The sequence below is a fragment of the Saccopteryx bilineata genome, chromosome 2 (assembly GCF_036850765.1).
Source record: "Saccopteryx bilineata isolate mSacBil1 chromosome 2, mSacBil1_pri_phased_curated, whole genome shotgun sequence".
Taxonomy (NCBI): domain Eukaryota; kingdom Metazoa; phylum Chordata; class Mammalia; order Chiroptera; family Emballonuridae; genus Saccopteryx; species Saccopteryx bilineata.
In genome coordinates this window covers 313,163,648-313,185,658 of record NC_089491.1, presented here as the reverse complement: position 1 = coordinate 313,185,658, position 22,011 = coordinate 313,163,648, and the positions used below count along the sequence as shown (strand labels likewise).

Sequence of the window (22,011 nt, the reverse complement as noted above, 5' to 3'; positions counted from 1 at the left end):
AATCAAAAGACAAATACTACTTTGTGATACATAAAAATTATATAAAATTCAAATTTCAGTGCTCATAACATTTTTTTTAGAACACAGCCATACTCATTCATTTACATATGATCTGTGGCTGTCTTTGCATTACAACAGCAAAAAATGGTAGTTGCAACAGAGATCATGTGGCCCACAAGCCTAAAATATTTGTTATCTGGGTTTTTACAGATAAAGTTTGCCAATTCCTTACAGCAACTGGGTCTCAAAATCTTAGGAAGGAGGAAAAAGAGATCAAAGAAAGACATTAAAGCTCACTGCACACCAACTAGTCTTTCTGCCACAAGCTGGGGTGAGGAGGAGCACTGAAAACCCCAACATACCCATTTCCTAAACAGCCTCTGGAGCCTACAGGGGGAAGAACGTTAACCTATGAGCGCCTACATAACCTTGTAGGACCCTCACCATTTCTTAGAATACATCAGTAGCCCTATTTTCCATTTGAAGAAACAGGCAGCACAGAAGGGTAAAATAACTAGAAGGTCACAGGGCTGTAGGAAGTGGAGCTGAGTTTTCAAAGCAAATCCATCACACTATAGGGCCTGATTCTTTACTGAAACCAGAAGAGAAGCAACCAAAGAGAGCAAGTAGCTAGCTTTGAAAGAAACCTGGCAATGTTGTTATTATTCATCACCCCACATTCCACCCACCTTGACCCCAGCCAAGAAAAGAAGAAACTTCTAAAGAAATTAGATGGAGGCTCCAAAAAAGTTAAATTTGTCCTTTCTACTCCCTCTGTTATCTTAGAAATCTGAATGAGGCCACAGGGCAGGCAGGGCTCTGCCTGTGCCAGCAAACACTGGAGATAGTGACTGCTGCTGGCAACCACACAGCCCTTCTGCAGCCTGCGGGGCTCCCTGGGTCTGGTATTGGGATCCTAAATCTTCTGGAGGGGGCAACAACGTGCAAGACCCAGAGAACCAGATAGTGAAGAAAGGGAGCGAGAGGCCTACTGGCTCTCCTCCTGGTTTCCCAGGTTGGGGAGGGCAGTGGCAGATCATAGAAAACCCTTTGATGGTTCAAAATTTAACCTACCTGTTTCTTCTGTAGAAAGTAAACCATGAATCCAACAGTGTCGGCAAAGTGGGCTAAAGGAGCGCTTCTCTTAGCCTTAGCCTCAGGTGAAGAAGGCCCCAGTAACCACAGTTCCTTCCCACTCTGCTCCCGGACACCCCACTCTATGGCAGGTCATAGCAACTGAGTCTCTGTCTCCCCTCCTCACCCTGATGGCCACGTCACTACTCTATTTCTCAGTGTAAGACATATGAGATTTTGACATGTGTTACACAATGGTGTTCTAAAATTTACTCTCCTTCTCTGACTTCCCTGTCAACGGCCAAAAAATCAAATAAAAGGCAAAGAGGATTTGTTCATTCAGGTGTCAGGCACAAAGAAGAGACCCCAGTAGGATCTATGCATAAATACAATGGTGGGACATGTATACCATCCCTTAGTTGGACAGGGCTAAATACAGGCAAAAGTCATCTGCCCATATCAGCTTCCAGGTTGACTTCCAAGACGCACCAACCTGCTTCCAGGGCTCACAGGGCAGAGTTATTGATTCCAAAGTTCAAAGTTGGAGAGTCAGGCATTCCCAGTCCCTGAGCTAACCACACCTCCTTCTTCTCAGTCAGCAATCAGGCATCTCAAACAACCACCCTAAATAACCCCCACCTCTTTGATAAACTAGGCTCACAAATTAGTCAGGAATTTTGCTGCTCTATTCTTCCAAGTGTGAGCACTTTTTTAAAAAAATTGTTTTGCAAACCAAGCCTACGTTTGCAAAATCCCCTTCTTTCTTTCTGCTGGGCCTTTTTTTTTTTTAATTTAAAGATTTTATTTATTTATTTTAGAGAAGAGAGAGAGAGAGAGAGAGAGAAAGAGAGAGAAGGGAGGAGGAGCAGGAAGGACCAACTTCCATATGTGCCTTGACCAGGCAAGCCCAGGGTTTTGAACCAGCGACCTCAGCATTCCAGGTCGATCCTTTATCCACTGCGCCACCACAAGTCAGGCTTTTTTTTTTTTTTTTTTTAGAGAGAGAGAGAGAGAAAGGGACAGACAGACAGAAAGGGAGAGAGATGAGAAGTGGTGAGAAGCATCAAGTCATAGTTGCAGCACCTTAGTTGTTCATTGATTGCTTTCTCATATGTGCCTTGGCCGGGGGACTCCAGCTGAGTCAGTGACCCCTTGCTAAGCCAGAGACCTTGGGCTTCAAGCCAGAGACCAATAGGGTCATATCTATGATCCCATGCTCAAGCCGGCGACCTTGGGGTTTCGAACCTGGGTCCTCAGCATTCCAGGCTGACGCTCTGTCCACTGCGACACTGCCTGGTCAGGTTCTGCTGGCCTTAATGCTTACTGGGACCCAGAGTAGCCCGTGATGTGTGGGGGATATGAAAGAGAGGGAGAAACCAACCGTCCTCTCCTACCTGCCCCTGCCAGTTTCTTGGCATGTTTTATGGGTACTGTGCCAGAGAGGCAAGAGAGGGTCTGAGGTTCAGAGGGACACACCTGAGAAGACTTTGGCCACTGTGTCCCAGGGAATTAACCCATTAGATCCCAGGGGACAGCTAAAAGTAGTGGGAAGAATAGGAAACCCCTAATCTGATAGGTACAATAATCTAAAATCAGAACATCCCTGGCTGCAGGTATGAGTTGGTGGCCTTTTAAATTTCACAACTAACCCCCAGAGATAAAGGAACAATGTTAGGCCCTAGAGGAAGAGGACTGTAAATGAATTGGATATCAAGGTTCTGAAATCTCAGAGCCATCCTTCCTGTCCATACCTCCTGAGTAAGAAAAGAGACTAGAAGACAATATAATGGACTTTGGTGTCAGAGGAACTTGAGTCTGAACCCCAGTCCTACAATTTATCTCAATTTACAAGCGTTAGTTGTTTAACTTCTCTAAACCTCATCTTTATTTACTTTATTGATTGATTTTAGAGAAAGGAAGGGAGAAAGAGAGAGTATGGGGGGGGAGATCAATCTGTTATTCCACTTATTTACACATTCATTGATTTCCTGTATGTGCACTAACCAGGGATGGAACCCGCAGCCTTTTGGAGATGAGGCTCTAACTGAGCTACACGGCCAGGGGCTAAACCTCATCCTTAATATAGGGATTATGGTATGTCAACCCCATGGATGGTGAAGACTGTGACTGTATATGAAGGATTTGATACCACTTGCCATACAAGTAGTTAAGTGTTAACTGTTGTCCATAATTGTGATTCCCTATTTGCAAGCGTACACACACACACACACACACACACACACACACAGCCCCCTAATTTAAAATGGGAGCTGAATGCAAAGGGCTGGTAGAGAAGCTACAAACAGCTCTGGACGTTTCTTCCTGGGGTACAGGGAGTGCTTGAAGACCTCTGCTTCTGGGGGAATGCCCGTATATAGGGTAAGGACCCAGGGGAAAGTAAAGAGGGAAACTCACCAGACCTGGGAGATATCCCAAAGACGGGGCACCTGTCTCTGCCCTCAGCCGGTGATTTCAATATAGGTAAAAATCTTGCTTCAGGTAGCCCCTCTAAGAATCCAGTCCAGCACCTTAATAGGTGTGCCTCTCTCTTGGTCCTTTTAAGGGAAGGACTCATGATCCAGAAGTTTGCATAGGAGACAGGGGGCACTCATTCCAATCCAGACTAGCTGCCTCTTCAATTACTCTAGCACTTCCCTTCCCCGCCCAACTTTAAACACCCTACAGTGCTGCGAGCAGGCCTTTAACTCCTTGGGTGCCACTGCTGGTGCTGAGGATTCCTTGGTCCCCTCTCTTTAGAATTCCTTGGACAAAGGGTGGCCACCAGATTTCAGGCTCTTGTGGAAATAGGTAGAGGAAGTCAAGCTGAGGTCACCCTGAGGGGACAGCTATGTGGGAACATGACATCCTAGGGAACCTTCACCCTCCCTCCAGCAGGGACAGGGTGAAGCTAAGGGGAGAAAAAGATTATCTCAGGGAAAGACCCACAGCTGGAAACTTACTTAACAACAAGGTCCTAACTAACCGGGTCAGGGAGGCCCTTTGCCCTCTCTCAAATTTGGCTTCAAAATTGCTTGTTGTTCCCTTTAAGAGGCAGGTTCAGCAGGGGTAGAAGAATAATTGGATTTTTTTTTTTTTTGATTGAGAAGTGGGGAGGCGGGGAGGCAGGGCAGCAGAGAGGCAGAGAGACATACTCCAGCATGTGCCCAGACCTGGGGCAAGCCCCCTACAGGGCAATGTTCTGCCCATTTGGGAACGCTGCTCCATTGCTCTGCAACTGAGCTATTTCAGCAAAGGAGGGAAGGCCATGGAGCCCTCTTCAGTGCCTGGGGCCAAATTGCTGGAACCATTTAAGCCAGGGGTCCCCAAACTTTTTACACAGGGGGCCAGTTCACTGTCCCTCAGACCGTTAGAGGGCCAGACTATAAAAAAAACTATGAACAAATCCCTATGCACACTGCACATATCTTATTTTAAAGTAAAAAAACCCAAAACAGGAACAAATACAATATTTAAAATAAAGAACAAGTAAATTTAAATCAACAAACTGACCAGTATTTCAATGGGAACTATGCTCCTCTCACTGACCACCAATGAAAGAGGTGCCCCTTCCAGAAGTGCAGCGGGGGCTGGATAAATGGCCTCAGGGGGCCGCATGCGGCCCGCGGGTTGTAGTTTGGGGACCCCTGATTTAAGCTATGGCTGTGGGAGGGGAGGAGAGAGAGAGATAGAGAGAGAGAAGGAGGAATGGGAGTGGGAGTTGGGGGGGGTGGAGAAGCAGATGGTCACTTTTCCTGTGTGCCCTGGCTAGGAACCGAACCTGAGAATTCCACACCCCTGGCCAACACTCTACTGCTAGGCAACTGGCCAGGGCCAAGATTGGATTTTCTGTGATGTTGGGAGGAGCCTTTACAGTGAGTGGCAGCTACATCTGAGGCAGGCCTTCCCTTCAGCGCACAGGAACATGGTAACCAAGCAGCTCAGCATATACACGGCTCTGGCTTGCTCCACCATTGTTGTGGATACCAGGTGCAGGATATCTGACCAGCTCCCCCACCCCCTTCCCTGATAACAGCTTAGGGGAACTGACTCACCCTCACTTCTTCCCTGGGGCAGAGGACAGCATGGGCAGACATTGGACTTCCTGAGGTAATGAGGAGCCCTTCTGCTGACAGCCCTGTTGGAGTTGGAAGGCCTTGCCTGGCTCTGCCAACTCACTAGTTATGAGGCCTTGGAGAAGTCACTTATTAGCCTTGTTTCTTCATCTGTAAAATGGGGGTGTTAAATGAGATGTGTGCAAATAGTGACACACAAATGCTGGGCCCATCCTAGTTATTCAATAAATAAGCTAGCTGCCACTTGCTGTGACCTTGGATAAGCCACTTCACTGTCTGTGCCTTTCCTGATCCATTAAATAAGAGGGTTAAATGAGGTGATCCATGGTCTATGCTTGCTCAAAAATTCTTACTCTGGGTGAAAGGAATAGGGCAGCTACTTCCAGAATTAGAAACTGCGCACCTTTTCCTACCTGGCTGGGCCTCAAACCACATGATGGGCAACAGGGTTAGCTTCTCATTTCACAACACGGCAAAACACCTGCCTCATTTTACTGGTGGTGGTGGGGGTCTTCAAAATCCTCTAATTAGCCCTGGCCGGTTGGCTCAGTGGTAGAGCGTCGGCCTGGCGTGCGGGGGACCTGGGTTCGATTCCTGGCCAGGGCACATAGGAGAAGCACCCATTTGCTTCTCCACCCCCCTCTCCTTCCTCTCTGTCTCTCTCTTCCCCTCCTGCAGCTAAAGCTCCATTGGAGCAAAGATGGCCCAGGCACTGGGGATGGCTCCTTGGCCTCTGCCCCAGGCGCTAGCGTGGCTCTGGTCGCGGCAGAGCGATGCCCCAGAGGGGCAGAGCGTCGCCCCCTGGTGGGCAGAGCGTAGCCCCTGGTGGGCGTGCCGGGTGGATCCCGGTCGGGCACATGCGGGAGTCTGTCTGACTGTCTCTCCCCGTTTCCAGCTTCAGAAAAATACAAACAAACAAAAAATCCTCTAATTAAACAATCTCGTGATTGTTCAAATGAGGACACAGGCTCCAGGAGGGGACTGATTTACCTTAGGTCAGACAGCCAGTGAGTGGTAGATGGGGATGGGGGGACACCCAACATTGCTCCCCATTTGTGGTCATCGCTGCTTCCACCACCCCAAGCCGCTGCATTACTTCCAGTTTCTTAGAAATTCTTACACCTGTTTCCCATTGACTTTCTTCAAGTAGAGTCCCACAGCATAGTATGTGAAGAAGGTGGAAATCCAGGCACCTGGTTCCTCCTGGTACCAGGACTGGGTGTATGTATGGGTGAGCAGATGGCAGCTGAAAGTTTGGATGACGTGGGAGGAGCAGACGGCTGGTTTTCAGGGTGAGATCTGGAACATGTTGGCAGCTGGGTTACTCTCTCTATTGCCTTTTAGAGAGAAGCCCCTCAGTGTTGGTACCCAACCTCCAGGAAGGATGTGGGACCAGGGCTTACATTCCCTTTCCCATGCAGACCTGCAGGCAACCTGGAGATCAGGGTTCCCCACCTTCCTAGGGTGCTTTCCATTACAGCGAAGGACTGCTGTCTGCCACTGCTCCTCCCACTCAGTTACCTCAAGTTACCAGGCTTCAATCACAAAGCCAACTAGTATTCCAGCTAAGGCTGCCTATAGATTTTAGAGGCTCTTATATTCTCCAAGCCCACTACTTATGGGAGGCTCAAATTCCATCCCGACTCCAGTGAAAATGGATCTCTTCAGAGAGGAAGTATCTGGTTTAGGCCCCTTTTCAAGGTGCCTGTGACTCTAACCGCCTTCACAATGCTTCTCTTGTTATCCGTCAGACCTTCTCCCCACCCACCCCACCCCACCTGTCTCCTTCATTCTAACAAGGACCAGGACACAAAGTGCCGAGTTCTGTGAGGAAAGGTAAAGATTGCACCAGCTTTTGGGAAAGGAGCGCTTCTCAGTTCAGACTGAGGAGGGAGGAAAGCTCTTCTGTCACCTTCCAGTTAGGAAGCTTATCCTGTCCTCTAAAGAATACCTCCTCCTACATACAGGTTAACTCATTCTGTTTTCAGTGAGGACCACACAGATGGAAAAGTGTGCTCCCTCCTCCCAACACTAATACTTCATAGTCCTAGAGAATAAGATGATACCTATCAAACCAGCTCCTTTTTCCTTTCCTTGGGGTTCTCAATCCCAAGCTTCTGACCCATTGCTTTCTCCCCCATTCAGTCCCAGGTCTCCACCAGGAACACAATGACAACAGCAAATATATCCTCCTCGCCCTCTCACCTGGCCAGTCCTGGGGTGTCCAAGCCACAGCCCATGAAGGAGGGATGTGAGCTGGTGAAGGGCTACTCCACTTGGAGCCTCCCGTTGTCTCCATGTCCTTTTCATCCTTCCTGGGGCCCAGACTCCACTACTGGGCAAAGGAAAGGTTAAACTGGTTGGGCAGCACCCCCCCCCCATCCCCAGCAGAATCTAAACTGAGAAACTTGGTGGCAGGAACAAAGCGGGTGTTTGTTGGCCTTCTCCCCTGCCTGGGAGGCTGTTCTCGGACCACGGCATTCTTGGGTTGGACAGAGTCAGCTCAGAGTGGCTTCTCCCCACTGCTGCTGCAGCAAAAACCACTGTCTCTCCATAGGCCATGCTCAGGGAACAACTCAGGGTATCCCGGTGCTTCTGCCAGGCCAGAGCTCAAAACAGAGACATTAAAAATAAATTCAAGTTCAAGAAAAACTAGTTCTTAAATAGAGGGAGGACTAGAAGCCCTGGCCAGACAGCTCGGTTGGTTAGAGCAGTGGTCCCCAACCCCCGGGGGCCACGGACAGGTACCAGTCCGTGGGCCATTTTGTAGCAGTCCGCAGAGAAATAAATAACTTACATTATTTCCGTTTTATTTATATTTAAGTCTGAACGATGTTTTATTTTTTAGTCTTTTTTTTTTTTTTTTTTTATTTCTATGAAGCTGGAAACAGGGAGAGACAGACAGACTCCCGCATGTGCCCGACCAGGATCCACCCGGCACACGCCCACCAGGGGCGATGCTCTGCCCACCAGGGGGCGATGCTCTGCCCCTCTGGGGCATCGCTCTGCCGCCTGGGGCAGAGGCCAAGAAGCCATCCCCAGCGCCCCCGGCCGGCCGTCTTTGCTCCAATGGAGCCTTGGCTGCGGGAGGGGAAGAGAGAGACAGAGAGGAAGGAGGGGGAAGGAGAAGCAAATGCGCGCTTCTCCTATGTGCCCTGGCCGGGAATCGAACCGGGGTCCCCTGCACACCAGGCCGACCGGCCAGGGCCAATGTTTTATTTTTTTAAAATGACCGGATTCCCTATTACATCCGTCTAAGACTCACTCTTAATGCTTGTCTCGGTCACGTGATACGTTTATCTGTCCTACCCTAAAGGCCAGTCCGTAAAAATATTTTGACATTAAACCAGTACGTGGCCCGCCTGACCAGGCGGTGGCGCAGTGGATGGAGCGTCGGACTGGGATGCAGAGGACCCAGGTTCGAGACCTCGAGGTCGCCAGCTTGAGCGTGGGCTCATCTGGTTTGAGCGGGGGTCTACCAGCTTGAACCCAAGGTCGCTGGGTCCAACAAGGGGTTACTCAGTCTGCTGAAGACCCGCGGTCAAGGCACATATGAGAAAGCAATTAATGAACAACTAAGGTGTTGCAAGCGCAATGAAAAACTAATGATTGATGCTTCTCATCTCTCTCCGTTCCTGTCTGTCTGTCCCTGTCTATCCCTCGCTCTGACTCACTTTCTGTCTCTGAAATAAATAAATAAATAAATAAATAAAAAATAAAGACTTAAACTAGTCCGTGGCCCAAAAAAAGTTGGGGACTACTGGGTTAGAGCATCATCCTGATACACAAAAGTTGTGGGTTTGATCTCTGGTCAGGATACACAGGAACAAATCAATGTTTCTGTCTCTCTGTTCCTTGTCTTGCTCTAAAAACATCAATAAAGTAAAAAACATTTTTTAAAGAGACCTGATTTGGCCTGACCAGGCAGTGGCGCAGTGGATGGAGCATCGGACTGGGATGTGGAAGGACCCAGGTTCGAGACCCCGGGGTCGCCGGCTTGAGCGCAGGCTCATCTGGCTTAAAATAAAAGGCTCACTGGCTTGGATCCAGGGTCATTGGCTTGAGCGAGGGATTGCTCGGTCTGCTGATGGCCCGTGGTCAAGGCACATATGAGAAAGCAATCAGTGAATAACTAAGGTCTCCCAACGAAAAATTGATGATTGATGCTTTTTTTTTTTTATAAATTTTATTTTTATTTTATTTATTCATTTTTAGAGAGGAGAGAGACAGAAATGGAGAGAGAGGAGAGAGAGAAGGGGGGAGGAGCTGGAAGCATCAACTCCCATATGTGCCTTGACCAGGCAAGCCCAGGGTTTCGAACCGGCGACCTCAGCATTTCCAGGTCAACGCTTTATCCACTGCACCACCACAGGTCAGGCTGATGCTTTTTAATATATATAAAAAAAAAATAAAAAAAAAAGAGAGAGACCTGATTTGTGGTGGCCCAGTGGTAAAGCATCGACTTGAATGCTGAGATCATGGGTTCAAAACCCTGGGTTTGCCCGGTCAAAGCACATATGACAAGCAATCAATGAAAGTTAAAGTGAAGCAACTATGAGTTGATACTTCCCACTACCCCCTCCTCTATAAAATCATAAATAAAATCTTTTTTTTCCTTATCTTCCAAATGAGAGGAGGGGAGACAGACTCCCACATGCACCCCAACCAGGATCCACCTGGCAACCCATCTGGGGTCAATGCTTTGCCCATCTGGGGCCATGCTCGCAACCGAGCTATTTTTAGCACCTGACACTGAGGCTCCATGGAGCAGTCCTCAGCCCCCGGGGCAGATGCACTCAAAGCAATCAAGCCATGGCTGAGAGAGAAGTGAGAGAGAAGGCAGAGGGGCAGGGTTGAAAAGTTGATAGTCCCTTCTGTGTGCCCTGACCAGGAATCAAAACCAGGACATCCACATGTTAGGCTAATGTTCTATCACTGAGCCAATCAGCCAGGACCAATAAAGAAAACTCTTTAAAATTTAAAAAAAACAACAACAGAGGACTAGAATCAGGTATAAAAGATAGCTTTTCAAGACATCAGTAAATAGGCCCTGGCCGGTTGGCTCAGCGGTAGAGCGTCGGCCTGGCGTGCAGGGGACCCGGGTTCAATTCCTGGCCAGGGCACATAGGAGAAGCACCCATTTGCTTCTCCACCCACCCCCTTCCTCTCTGTCTCTCTCTTCCCCTCCTTCAGCCAAGGCTCCATTGGAGCAAAGATGGCCCGGGCGCTGGGGATGGCTCCTTGGCCTCTGCCCCAGGCGCTAGAGTGGCTCTGGTCGCGGCAGAGCGACGCCCCGGAGGGGCAGAGCATCGCCCTCTGGTGGGCAGAGCGTCACCCCTGGTGGGCGTGCCGGGTGGATCCCAGTCGGGCGCATGCGGGAGTCTGTCTGACTGTGTCTCCCCGTTTCCAGCTTCAGAAAAATGCAAAAAAAAAAAAAAAAAGACATCAGTAAATAAATCAGACCAGAATGTTTCCGCTGCACAAAAACAGCTTCCCCAACCTATCTCCTTGAGCTGTGGAGAGGAGCTAACAGTCAAGAAAGGTTTAGGGGAGTATGTAGTGATTGGTGAGAACAGAAAGGAAAGTAAGAGGTGGAAGCAAGGTGCTCAAAAGGGGCAGATACGTCCATGAGAACAGGACCCGCAAACCCCACAGCAATGAGGCAGGGGTTTAGCTCACCTTCCCAGGAGCCTCTGCTCTTGGGCCTGAGCTCCAACACCCTGTACTCACCCACCTGATGAGAAAATGGACAAGCCAGTGTAGCATTTGTTTTTATTAGAAAACCCATTTGGTAAGCACTCCCCTACCCCAGAACAGAGACTAAGTAGCCTCCAAGAGTCCCACAGCTTCCATTTTATCTTCTACCCTCTTCTGAGAAGGAAGAGCAGGAGATGGGGGTAGTGTCATGCAGTCTCCGAATGCTGCCTTCTGTACCCGAGAGGTCACACTGCCAGTAATATAACCCATGGCACCTCAGTGGCACACCAGAGGGCCCACAGGGCTCAAGGCATTCTTTGTACGGCTCATAGACGCCTAGTCCTTTCCTCTGGTTGACAGCAGGGCAGGATCCAGGAGAAGGTGGCTAAGGAAGGAGACAGCATGTGAGATACCCTTTTGGAGTCTGGAAAGCACCTGGATTCCTTGGGAAGGGAGGGCTCTGAAAACTCCACTCAGTTCTTCTTGGTTTTGGGAGTGTCATATTTCCTCTTGCTGGAGTACCACAACAGCAGGGGGATCCCGATGGAGGGGAGGGTCATGACCCCAAAGGCTGCCCAGTCCAGCTGTGGAAGACAACAAAGGCACTGCTCAGAAATCTGGAGTAGGACATGGAAAAGGACCAGGAAGGAGGGGTCCAACGAGAAAGGGAGCAGCCCAACCCAAATTTTAAGCAGAACCGTGACAGGAATTTCCTCTTTGACCCCTCCTGATAGACCATGGCTCTCTGAAGATTAATCTATCTTCCAGGATGTGAAGTCGAAGCCTCGCCTGACCCAACCCAGACTGGAAGAGAAGTTTTTCTTTTCCAGACAATCTCTGAGGAGGGAAATGGCCAGGTCTTGCCCTGTCTAACGCCACTTTCGCCTCCAGCTCCTCTCCCCCACTCCTCCGCCTCAGTCTGCCCTCTGGCCTCAGTGGACTACTTGCCATTCCCGGATTGCACCATGCTCTTTCTCACTCTGAACTGCTCCCTCTTCCCAGGATGCCCATCCTTCCTAACCTCCTATTTGACTGGTTAAACGCCGCCTCCTCCAGAAACCCCCCCCTGACTCTCAAAGACCAGCTTTGATGTTCCTGCTGCATGCTCCTCCACTCCTGGCATATGATCTCTAGCATAACGCTTTTCCCCACTGACTTGTTCTGAGTCCCCCAAGGGCCCCTAAGATCTTCAATGGAAGGGACTGTATCTTGGTCACCATTGTTTCCCAAAGCAAAGCACTGAATTGAGCACATAATTAGAAACTTCATAATTATTCACTGAATGAATGAGTATATAAATGAATTTCTTCATTCAGTACTTCATGCGAATCCTCAAAAAATTCTCTCCTAGACTAAACCACAGAAAGTTCCCACTGTACCTTCCCAATGTTCAACAACTCTTTGAATATAAGTATATATTATTTTTAAATCTCAGAACAGACTCTGGGGCTCTCTCTACTCAAGGTTGAGTAGAGAAAAAGGAGAGTATTTTGGTTCTGGAAATTATAATCTCATACCAAAAATCTCTAATCATGGTTAAATCAGAATATTTAATTTCTGTATCAGATACCAAAAAATAGATAAACAAATCTTCTAAGGAAGCTAAGAGGTCCCAGAACAACACTGTACAGCTTACAAAGTGAGGTGAGAATCTCCTATCAAACTCCCGTTGAGCCAGGATTCCTCCCTGTCCAGGTGCACTGGTAAAGCCAACCTGAAAAGAATAAAAGAAGGGCATTTCAAGGCAAGTCCCACATTTTCTCATCTGAGAAAGGGCAGTCCTTAACCAACCTTGTTCTAAGCATTAGATTCTTAGAGCTTCAAGAGGAGGAAAAGCTTTGAACTAGATGGCTGGATGAGTCTGTGCTGTAAAGAGGAGTGTAGAGGCTGGACCAGGTGGTGGCGCAGTGGACAGAGCGCCGGACTGGGACGCAGAGGACCCAGGTTTGAGACCCCGAGGTTGCCAGCTTGAGTGCAGGCTCATCTGGTTTGAGCAAGGCTCACCAGCTTGAACCCAAGGTCACTGGCTTGAGCAAGGGGTCACTCAGTCTGCTATAGCGTCTTGGTCAAGGCACATATGAGAAAGTAATCAATGAACAACTAAGGTGCCACAATGAAAAATTGGTGCTTCTCATCTTTCTCTTCCTGTCTGTTTGTCCCCATCTGTCCTTCTCTCTGATTCTCTCTCTCTGTCACAAAAAAAAGAAAAAAGAAAAAAAAAAAAAAAGAGGAGTATATGAGCCAGGAGACCTGAGGAACAGAGGAGGAGTATTTACTAAACAAGAAGCCAGGTACACAGCTGAAATTCAAACCAAATCCTTCTATCTTCATCTCAGACTCTGGAAAGGCTGATAGAATGACTTGCCCTTGGCAATCATTTCCTTACTCCTCCAGTGAAAATCTCTTCTATCTCAGAGTACCATGAAGCTCAAATGAAACAAGAAGGATTCTGAAAAGTATGAAGCCCTGCCCAAATGTACATTTCTAGAGGGGCTGAGTCTGCCCACATTCCTCAGTCTCAGAGAGGAGGCCAAGGCTTTGGAGCACCCTGCAAACAACTTCGTTCTAAAGTGGCAGCTAAGCCTTTGGTTTTATCTTTTAACCCATCAAATACCAGGTAGAACCAAAGAATCCTAAACATGTTTTATTTATTTATTTACTTATCAATCACAGGTCATGTTCAATATTATTTTGTATTAGTTTCAAGTGTACAGCACAGTGGCCTGACAATCATATACTTTACAAAGTGTTTCCTCTGGTATTTCCAGGACCCAGCTGGCACCATACCAGTTATTACAGTATTATTGACTATATTCCCTATGCTGTACTTTACATCCCCATGACTATTTCTAAAGTTGGTTCTGAAAGCAGAAATGACACAAGATGTGAAAATGTAATTAGGGTTACAAAAATATGCTTCCACATGGTTTATAAAAAAGAAAATTCAAAAAGTTCATTTAATGTTAGAGAATCTTGGACTTCTTTTAGTTCTATGGCTGACTCGGCTCAAAGTTCCTTCCCTACTGTGCACTTACTGAGTAGCTTATAGCCCATCTGTATGGTCCCATCAGAGGCCTTTATAAATTCATGACCAAAGATTGTTGAGGGCTGGAGCAGTGTCTTAATTGTCTTGGTATTCCCTAAAGTCACATTGTAGGGGCTCAATAAATGTCTCTTGACCTTTACATCAATCAAAAGATTGTTTACTGCCCTGGCCGGTTGGCTCAGCGGTAGAGCGTCGGCCTGGCGTGCGGGGGACCCGGGTTCGATTCCCAGCCAGGGCACACAGGAGAAGCGCCCATTTGCTTCTCCACCCCCCACTCTTTCCTCTCTGTCTCTCTCTTCCCCTCCCACAGCCAAGGCTCCATTGGAGCAAAGATGGCCCGGGCGCTGGGGATGGCTCCTTGGCCTCTGCCCCAGGCGCTAGAGTGGCTCTGGTCGCAACAGAGTGATGCCCCAGAGGGGCAGAGCAGCGCCCCCTGGTGGGCGTGCCAGGTGGATCCCGGTCGGGCACATGCGGGAGTCTGTCTGTCTCTCCTCGTTTCCAGCTTCAGAAAAATACCAAAAAAAAAAAAAAGATTGTTTACTACTGTGTTTCTATTACATATGGGAAACACACAGAATCTAAGACAAAGTCCCTGGCTTCAAGGAGTTTTTATTACATTGGGAGGTGGGGATGGCGGAAAGACCTATACATAAGAGCACTACTGAAGACAGTAAATAATTCAATGTTTAAGTGGCATACGATATAAGAGCTACAGAAGTCTGGCTGCAGTCGATGAGTACTGAAAGAATGAGTGGGAAGAAACAATGTGAACTGTAAAAGCAAAAGATATAAACAAGGACTTGCAGCTCAGAGCTGGATCTTGAGAAGGTTTTGGATAATGAAGTGGAGGAGAGAGAGTACTTCAAACAGAGAACAAAGGCAAAGTGAGAAGAACAGCCCTGAGAGGAGAAGGAAGCGCAGGAAGGAGTCTGGCCTAAGGAGGACGGAGCTGTGCATCGCGTGGGAGAGAAAGCTGGCAAGGCAGAGAACAGCCGGCCTGTTGGAGGGGACGCAATGACAGGCAGTGAAGCTTGGCTTTGATGCGGTAAGCAGGAGTGTTCTAATCAAGGGAAAGAGAAACAGCGAAGGTGGGGAATAATCTGACAACAGCATAGAAGACGAATTGAAAGGGCAAAGATGGCAAAAAACAGGGCAGTTAAGTGGCACATTCGAAATGAAAAGCTAAGCAGAAGGAATGAAGAGGAAGGGAATGCTCTACAGTACTCCCCTCCCATCCATTTCAATTACTTTATTCTAGAACTTTACAATTTGAAACATACTCCTAAAGACAATACCCCAAGTTTCTGGTTCTTCTTTCTTTTTAAGAATTTAGTGGATGCTTTGAAAATTCTCTGCAAGAATTTGAGCCCCACCCAGCTAAAGGTTTGGGCAACTCACCACAACGGGGCCATCCTCCTGGGCCAGGTAAGTAATAGTGGCTGAGGTGAAGTTGAAATAACCAGCCTTGAGAGGGCGCAGAACCACCGTATGTGAGACATTGCTAGCACTGGCCCAAGAGTTAAGGAAGGGAAAGTGATGAAGCTTAAGTTGTAACCACCTTTCAGCTTGTGGACTAAATGTACCATTCACAAAATAAGTTGCCAACACATGTGGTGATTTCATTCTTACAATACTCTGCAAGAATAGTAAACATACACTTTTTTGTAAGCCTAACATGCATGTCGTAATATGATGCATTTTTCATCAAGTTTTAAGTCTATGATGTACTCAGTATCAAGGTTTTTGAAGTAAACTTTCAAAGCAATCTATGTTATAGATGAAAAATTAGTCACGGCCCTGGCCGGTTGGCTCAGTGGTAGAGCGTCGGCCTGGCATGTAGAAGTCCCGGGTTCAATTCCCGGCAAGGGCACACAGGAGAAGCGCCCATCTGCTTCTCCACTCCTCCCCCTCTCCTTCCTCTCTGTCTCTCTCTTCCCCTCCCGCAGCCAAGGCTCCATTGGAGCAAAGATGGCCCGGGCGCTGGGGATGGCTCCTTGGCCTCTGCCCCAGGCACTAGAGTGGCTCTGGTCGCAACAGAGTGACGCCCCGGAGGGGCAGAGCATCGCCCCCTGGTGGGCGTGCCGGTCGGGCGCATGCGGGAGTCTGTCTGACTGTCTCTCCCCGTTTCCAGCTTCGGAAAAATGCGGGGGGAAAAAAAATTAGTCACTTAAGCTCAAAGAAAATCTTTCAATGACTATAACTGAAGGAAGTTCTTGAAAATACAAATTAAACCAAACTAAAAAAAAAGAACACCACAAAGAGTACACCTTCATCAGAAAATCTAGCCTACCCTGTGGTGGCACAGTGGATACAGCACCGACCTGGAGCGCTGAGGCTGCCGGTTCCAAACCCTAGGCTTGCCCCATCACGGCACATTCGACAAGCAACCAATGAACAACTAGAGTGAAGCAACTACTTCTCATCCCCCATCCCCTCCTCTCTCTCTAAGAGAAATACATAAAATCTTAAAAAGGAAGAAAGAAAGAAAATCTAAACATACTTTAATTCACAAGGGAAAAAAAATCTAATTCAAACACTCAGGAGATAACTGGTAGATCAGAATAAAAGACTCATTGACTATTAACAGTCTTTAAAAGACACCCAGGTCCTCCACATTAGCACCCAACTGAATTTCTTTCTTTCTTTTTTTTTTTTTAATAAGTTTTGAAAGTATTTATTTTAGAGAGAGGAGAAAGAGGGTGAAAGAAGGGGGTAGGAGCAGAAAGCATCAACTTGTAGTAGTTGCCTCTCACACGTGCCTCGACCAGGCAAGCCTGGGGTTTCGAGCCAGTGACCTCGGTATTTCAGGTTGACACTTTATCCACTGTGCCACCACAAAGTGGCTTTAAATTTCTTTTAAAGCCACCTTACTCATCTTTGCTGGGCCACAAACATCTAAGTGTCTACATCTCCCAACAGAGTATGTTTTAGGGCCTTGTAACCTGAACTTCAGAACCTTAGGTCTACCCTCAATAACACTCACACAACTGTCACCAGTATCTCTTGCCCCATCTCATCCGCAGAGACAGAACAATGGCCATGCACACCTGAACTGTTTGAAGTGACCCTGCTGCTTTGCTGGCAATGTTCCCTCCCCCATCACCAGCCTTCATCATCCAATGTCAAGAGGATACGGGGCAATCCGGTCCCATTTGACGTTAAGCATTCCAGAGACAATGCCAAAGTCTTCTGGAGGGAAGGAATCATCAGATAATTCCACATCTAATGCAGCACTAGAAACAAAGGTAACAAAAAAAATTTAGAAAGTCATGGACATTAAATTAAAGCAATCGGCAATCAAATCTGCCTGTTTGTCCTTAAAATTCAGAACTACAAAAGACAGATATGAGTCACATAGATAGTGACTTGGGTTTACTGCATTGAAGAATCGAAGTCAAGGACTGGATTCTATGGCTCAGAAGGACTAGAATAAGTATCTAAGAAGAAATGGGCCCAAACCCATTCTTCCCTCAATTTCTCCACGTATTGGGGTTTGGAGGAGGGAGAGGAGCAAGACACATATGGATCAAATTAAAGGGAACAAAATTTAAAAAGGCAACAAAAGTGCATGTAGGTTAATGAAAAAAGAAAGCTGAAAATTTGAACCCCTAAGGCAGGGGTCCTCAAACTACGGCCCGCAGGCCGCATGCAGCCCCCTGAGGCCATTTATCTGCCCCACCGCACTTCTGGAAGGGGCACCTCTTTCATTGGTGGTCAGTGAGAGGCCCATAGTTCCCACTGAAATACTGTTCAGTTTGTTGATTTAAATTTACTTGTTCTTTATTTGTTCCCGTTTTGTTTTTTTACATTAAAATAAGATATGTGCAGTGTGCATAGGGATTTGTTCATAGTTTTTTTATAGTCCGGCCCTCCAACAGTCTGAGGGGCAGTGAACTGGCCCCCTGTGTAAAAAGTTTGGGGACCCCTGCCCTAAGGCAACAAAAGATCATACACTTTATGCCTTCTCATCCTCCTCTCCTTGTTTCACAATTCTTGTCTTCCCCACTCTTTTTTTTTTTTAAAGCTTTAGAGAGAGGAAGAAAGAGAGCAAGAGAGAGATAAGAACATTGATCTGTTCCTGTATGTGCCCTGACTGGGAACGAACCCGCAACCTCTGCACTTGGGGACGATGTTCTAACCCAGGGGTTGGGAACCTTTTTGGCTGAGAAAGCCATGAATGCCACATATTTTAAAAGGTAATTCCGTGAGAGCCATACAACAACCTATGTACATTACGCATTATCCAATAAAAATTTGGTGTTGTCCCAGAGGACAACTGTGATTGGCTCCAAACACCTGCCACCATGAACATGAGCAGTGGAAAATGAATGGATTGTAACACATGAGAATGTTTTATATTTTTAACATTTTTTTTTTATTATTATTAAAGATTTGTCTGCGAGCCCTGGCCGGTTGGCTCAGCGGTAGAGCGTCGGCCTAGCGTGCGGAGGACCCGGGTTCGATTCCCGGCCAGGGCACACAGGAGAAGTGCCCATTTGCTTCTCCACCCCTCCGCCGCGCTTTCCCTTCTGTCTCTCTCTTCCCCTCCCGCAGCCAAGGCTCCATTGGAGCAAAGATGGCCCGGGCGCTGGGGATGGCTCTGTGGCCTCTGCCTCAGGCGCTAGAGTGGCTCTGGTCGCAACATGGCGACACCCAGGATGGGCAGAGCATCGCCCCCTGGTGGGCAGAGCGTCGCCCCTGATGGCGTGCCGGGTGGATCCCGGTCGGGCGCATGCGGGAGTCTGTCTGACTGTCTCTCCCTGTTTCCAGCTTCAGAAAAAAAAAAAAAAAAAAAAAAAGATTTGTCTGCGAGCCAGATGCAGCCATCAAAAGCCACATCTGGCCCTGGCCGGTTGGCTCAGCGGTAGAGCGTCGGCCTGGCGTGCGGGTGACCCGGGTTCGATTCCCGGCCAGGGCACATAGGAGAAGCGCCCATTTGCTTCTCCACCCCCCCTCCTTCCTCTCTGTCTCTCTCTTCCCCTCCCGCAGCCAAGGCTCCATTGGAGCAAAGATGGCCCGGGCGCTGGGGATGGCTCCTTGGCCTCTGCCCCAGGCGCAAGAGTGGCTCTGGTCGCGGCAAAGCAACGCCCCGGAGGGGCAGAGCATCGCCCCCTGGTGGGCAGAGCTTCACCCGTGGTGGGCGTGCCGGGTGGATCCCAGTCGGGCGCATGCGGGAGTCTGTCTGACTGTCTCTCCCCGTTTCCAGCTTCAGAAAAATACAAAAAAAAAAGATTAAAAAAAAAAAAAAAGCCACATCTGGCTCGCAAGCCATAGGTTCCTGACCCCTGTTCTAACCTATTGAACTACCCAGCCAAGGTCACTTCTTCCCCACTCTAAAATTTTTCCAACTCAAAAAAGTGGAAAATGATTTCCTGTAGCTTAGGTAAGAATGCCTTCCTCTTCCAAAATCAGGTCCAGCAGTGTATTCGTTCACTCATGCTATCTATTCCTGGAGATTACCGGATAAATGCAGCTGGTCCCTGTTCCCAGCTGGGATATCTAAGAAGCCTGAAAAGGGCCTAACCTAGAGCTCCAGAGCCTCCTTACCTTGAGCCAACATTGTAGATGTTGTACTGTAAGGTCAGGTCTCTTCCCTCCACGGCATATCTGTTCAGCAGTGATTTGGAAGCCAAAAGTCTGGCTCCCTCCTCTGCTTGACTGACAGTAAATAGAGCCAATACCACAAATGCCAGCAGCTTCATCTGTGGAAAAAGAAGCAAAGTGAGCAGTCAACCCAAGTATGTAAATCACCAAAATTTTCCTGATGGTCTTCCCTGACAAAGTCTATCAAAGCTCTTTCATCTTATCAAAGCAGCTGCCCCTTCCACAGAGCAGTCTCTAAGCCACTGGAGCTAATCTATTCGAGTGACTCTCCTACCATTTCTGCCCTGCAAGCCCTCAGAAAATCTGTCTACGCACCAGCATATCCGCTACCCTCCGTCTGCCAGGGGCTCACGGTGCTCCCCAACGGAGTAGGTCTCTGAGATGACACCATCTGGCTAGAATAGGGCTTTCCTTGGGGCGCCCGATTTCGACCCATCTCAAACCTGCAGCAGCTTCCAGCTTTCCTTTGCAAAGCAGTCCCCCTCCGCTCCTGCCTTCCTTCCACCGCCCAGCTCCACTGAGACAGCACCGCGCGCTCGCCGGGTCCTCCCCCACATCCCTGTATCTCACCCTCCATCCTTCTCCTGGGATCCCATTCTCCTCGCCCCGACATCCCTTTGTGGGTCCCTCCCGGAGTTCAGTCCCCTCTGCCCTTTCCCCTAGCCCGTCCCTCCGCCAAGATTACATGTCCTCCGGCGGTGCACCCCTTCCCTTGTCCTCGCCCCCTCTCCCACGAGCTAACCCTCAGCCGCTGGGTGCTATGTGCATATGAGCCTCTCGCCCTTCTTGCTTGCGGTCTTGAACCCTCTAGACTTACCGTGCACATCCCGAAAGATTTTCGGATGCGGTACGGGATGGAGGGGAGGGGGGGAAAAAAAAAGCACAAAAACCGGAAAAGAGCGTCAGCACCCGAAAGACCGGAAATAAGCTTTGGCAGGAAACCCTGTTGCTCCGGCCCGATGCCTTCTGGGAGTTGTAGTTTCTGGGTAAGCCCCGCCTTTCCTTTTGTAGTTCTAGTGGGCCTCGAAGATGCGAGGCACCTAGGACAGGTTTGCGTTTATTATTCTGCCCTCTTTAGTGACTTTTCAGGCTGGCTTGCCCTTACCGTATGTGACCAGCACCTGATCAGGTGGTTTGCGGTATTGGCACACCTAGAGATTTGGTCATATATGGAGAATCTCGAATGTACTGTCAAACCATGATTTAGAGAAAAGCTATTTCTCTCATGGTTGCCAGCATTTTTTCTATTTACAGGCAAGACACTTAGCCATCTCCTACATCCAGTAAGTCATCAAGATCTGAGCTTTATTTAGAAGACCTTTGAGGTGCCAAAGAAGTAAGTCCTTTCTTCTCCATTCCCACTAGAACCACTTTTGTCCATAATCATTACTGTAGACTGTTTTTACTGCAGTAATCTCCCTTAGGTCTTTCCTTGCACTTTTATTTTCTTTCTTTCTTTCTTTTTTGTTTTACTTATTTTAGTGAGAGTAGAGAGAGAGAGAGGGAGAGGGAGAAGGGGGGGAGGAGCAGGAAGCATCAACTCCCATATGTGCCATGACCAGGCAAGCCTGTGGTTTCAAACTGACAACCTCAGCATTCTAGGTCGACACTTTATCCACTGCGCCACCACAGGTCAGGTTCCTTGCACTTTTCAATAAGCTCTCAGACAAACTTCCCCAAACAGCATTTGAACAATAGACTCCAGGTGCAGAAGTTGGACTGTAAAGTTTATAAGTTATGAATTCAAGTTTCAGTTCTGTCACTTGCTGATTAGATTACCTTGAGGCAAGCATTAACTTCTATAAAGCCTTGGTTCCCAAATATTTAAAATGAGATAATTATAATACACTTGAAATGTTGGAAGATCAGATAAGATAGTGTATGTAAAACTCTTAGCATATTGTCTGGCATATGTATGTGCTTAATAAATGATAACTTAATATTACTATCATTTTATATCTCCTTGTAGCATTTCTTCATTCAGTCTGCATTTATTGAGCACCTAATTTGTGCCTGGCACTGTTATAGGTACTGAGGATACAGTGATGAGCAGGACAGATAAGGTTTCTACTATCTGAGGACTTACATTTTTGTACAATAATACCTATCACCTATAAAGCTCCCTAAGGACAGGTTGTCTGTTTTCCATTGTTTAGTGCAGGAGTCAGGAACCCATGGCTCGTGAGCCAGATGTGACTCTTTTGATGGCTGCATCTGGCTCGCAGACAAATCTTTAATAAAAAAAATAATAACGTTAAAAATATAAAACATTCTCATGTATTACAATCCATTCATTTCCTACTGCTCATGTTCATGGTTGCAGGTGGCTGGAGCCAATCACAGCTGTCCTCTGAGACAACACCAAATTTTTATTAGATAATGCGTAAGGTACATGGGTTGTTGTATGGCTCTCATGGAATTACATTTTAAAATATGTGGCGTTCATGGCTCTCTCAGCCAAAAAAGGTTCCTGACCCCTGGCTTAGTGTCACACCTAAGCAAGCACACAGGAGGCAC

General features: G+C 47.8%; 2 protein-coding genes across 4 annotated transcripts in view; both read right to left on the bottom strand.

Moving 5' to 3' along the window:
- ARHGEF2 (Rho/Rac guanine nucleotide exchange factor 2) overlaps window positions 1–3,708 on the bottom strand; it is a 56,106-nt gene extending 52,398 nt beyond the window's left edge. For 2 of the 3 annotated variants that reach the window (XM_066261857.1, XM_066261858.1), the window contains exon 1: window positions 3,495–3,708. In XM_066261857.1, the coding sequence (XP_066117954.1) occupies window positions 3,495–3,649 (155 nt within the window). In that variant the 5' untranslated portion in view covers window positions 3,650–3,708. Of the gene's footprint in view, window positions 1–3,489 lie in introns of all 3 variants that reach the window. The other variant, XM_066261863.1, reaches the window with a different exon arrangement.
- A 7,197-nt stretch (window positions 3,709–10,905) lies between these two features.
- On the bottom strand, window positions 10,906–20,423 carry SSR2 (signal sequence receptor subunit 2). Its single transcript, XM_066255198.1, has 6 exons — window positions 20,312–20,423; window positions 19,438–19,592; window positions 17,025–17,123; window positions 15,289–15,397; window positions 12,481–12,558; window positions 10,906–11,428 (listed from the first exon to the last, which is right to left on the bottom strand). Exons 1-6 carry the CDS (start codon window positions 20,318–20,320, stop codon window positions 11,318–11,320), a joined length of 561 nt encoding a protein of 186 aa, XP_066111295.1. The 5' UTR covers window positions 20,321–20,423; the 3' UTR covers window positions 10,906–11,317.
- Window positions 20,424–22,011: the final 1,588 nt, after the last annotated feature.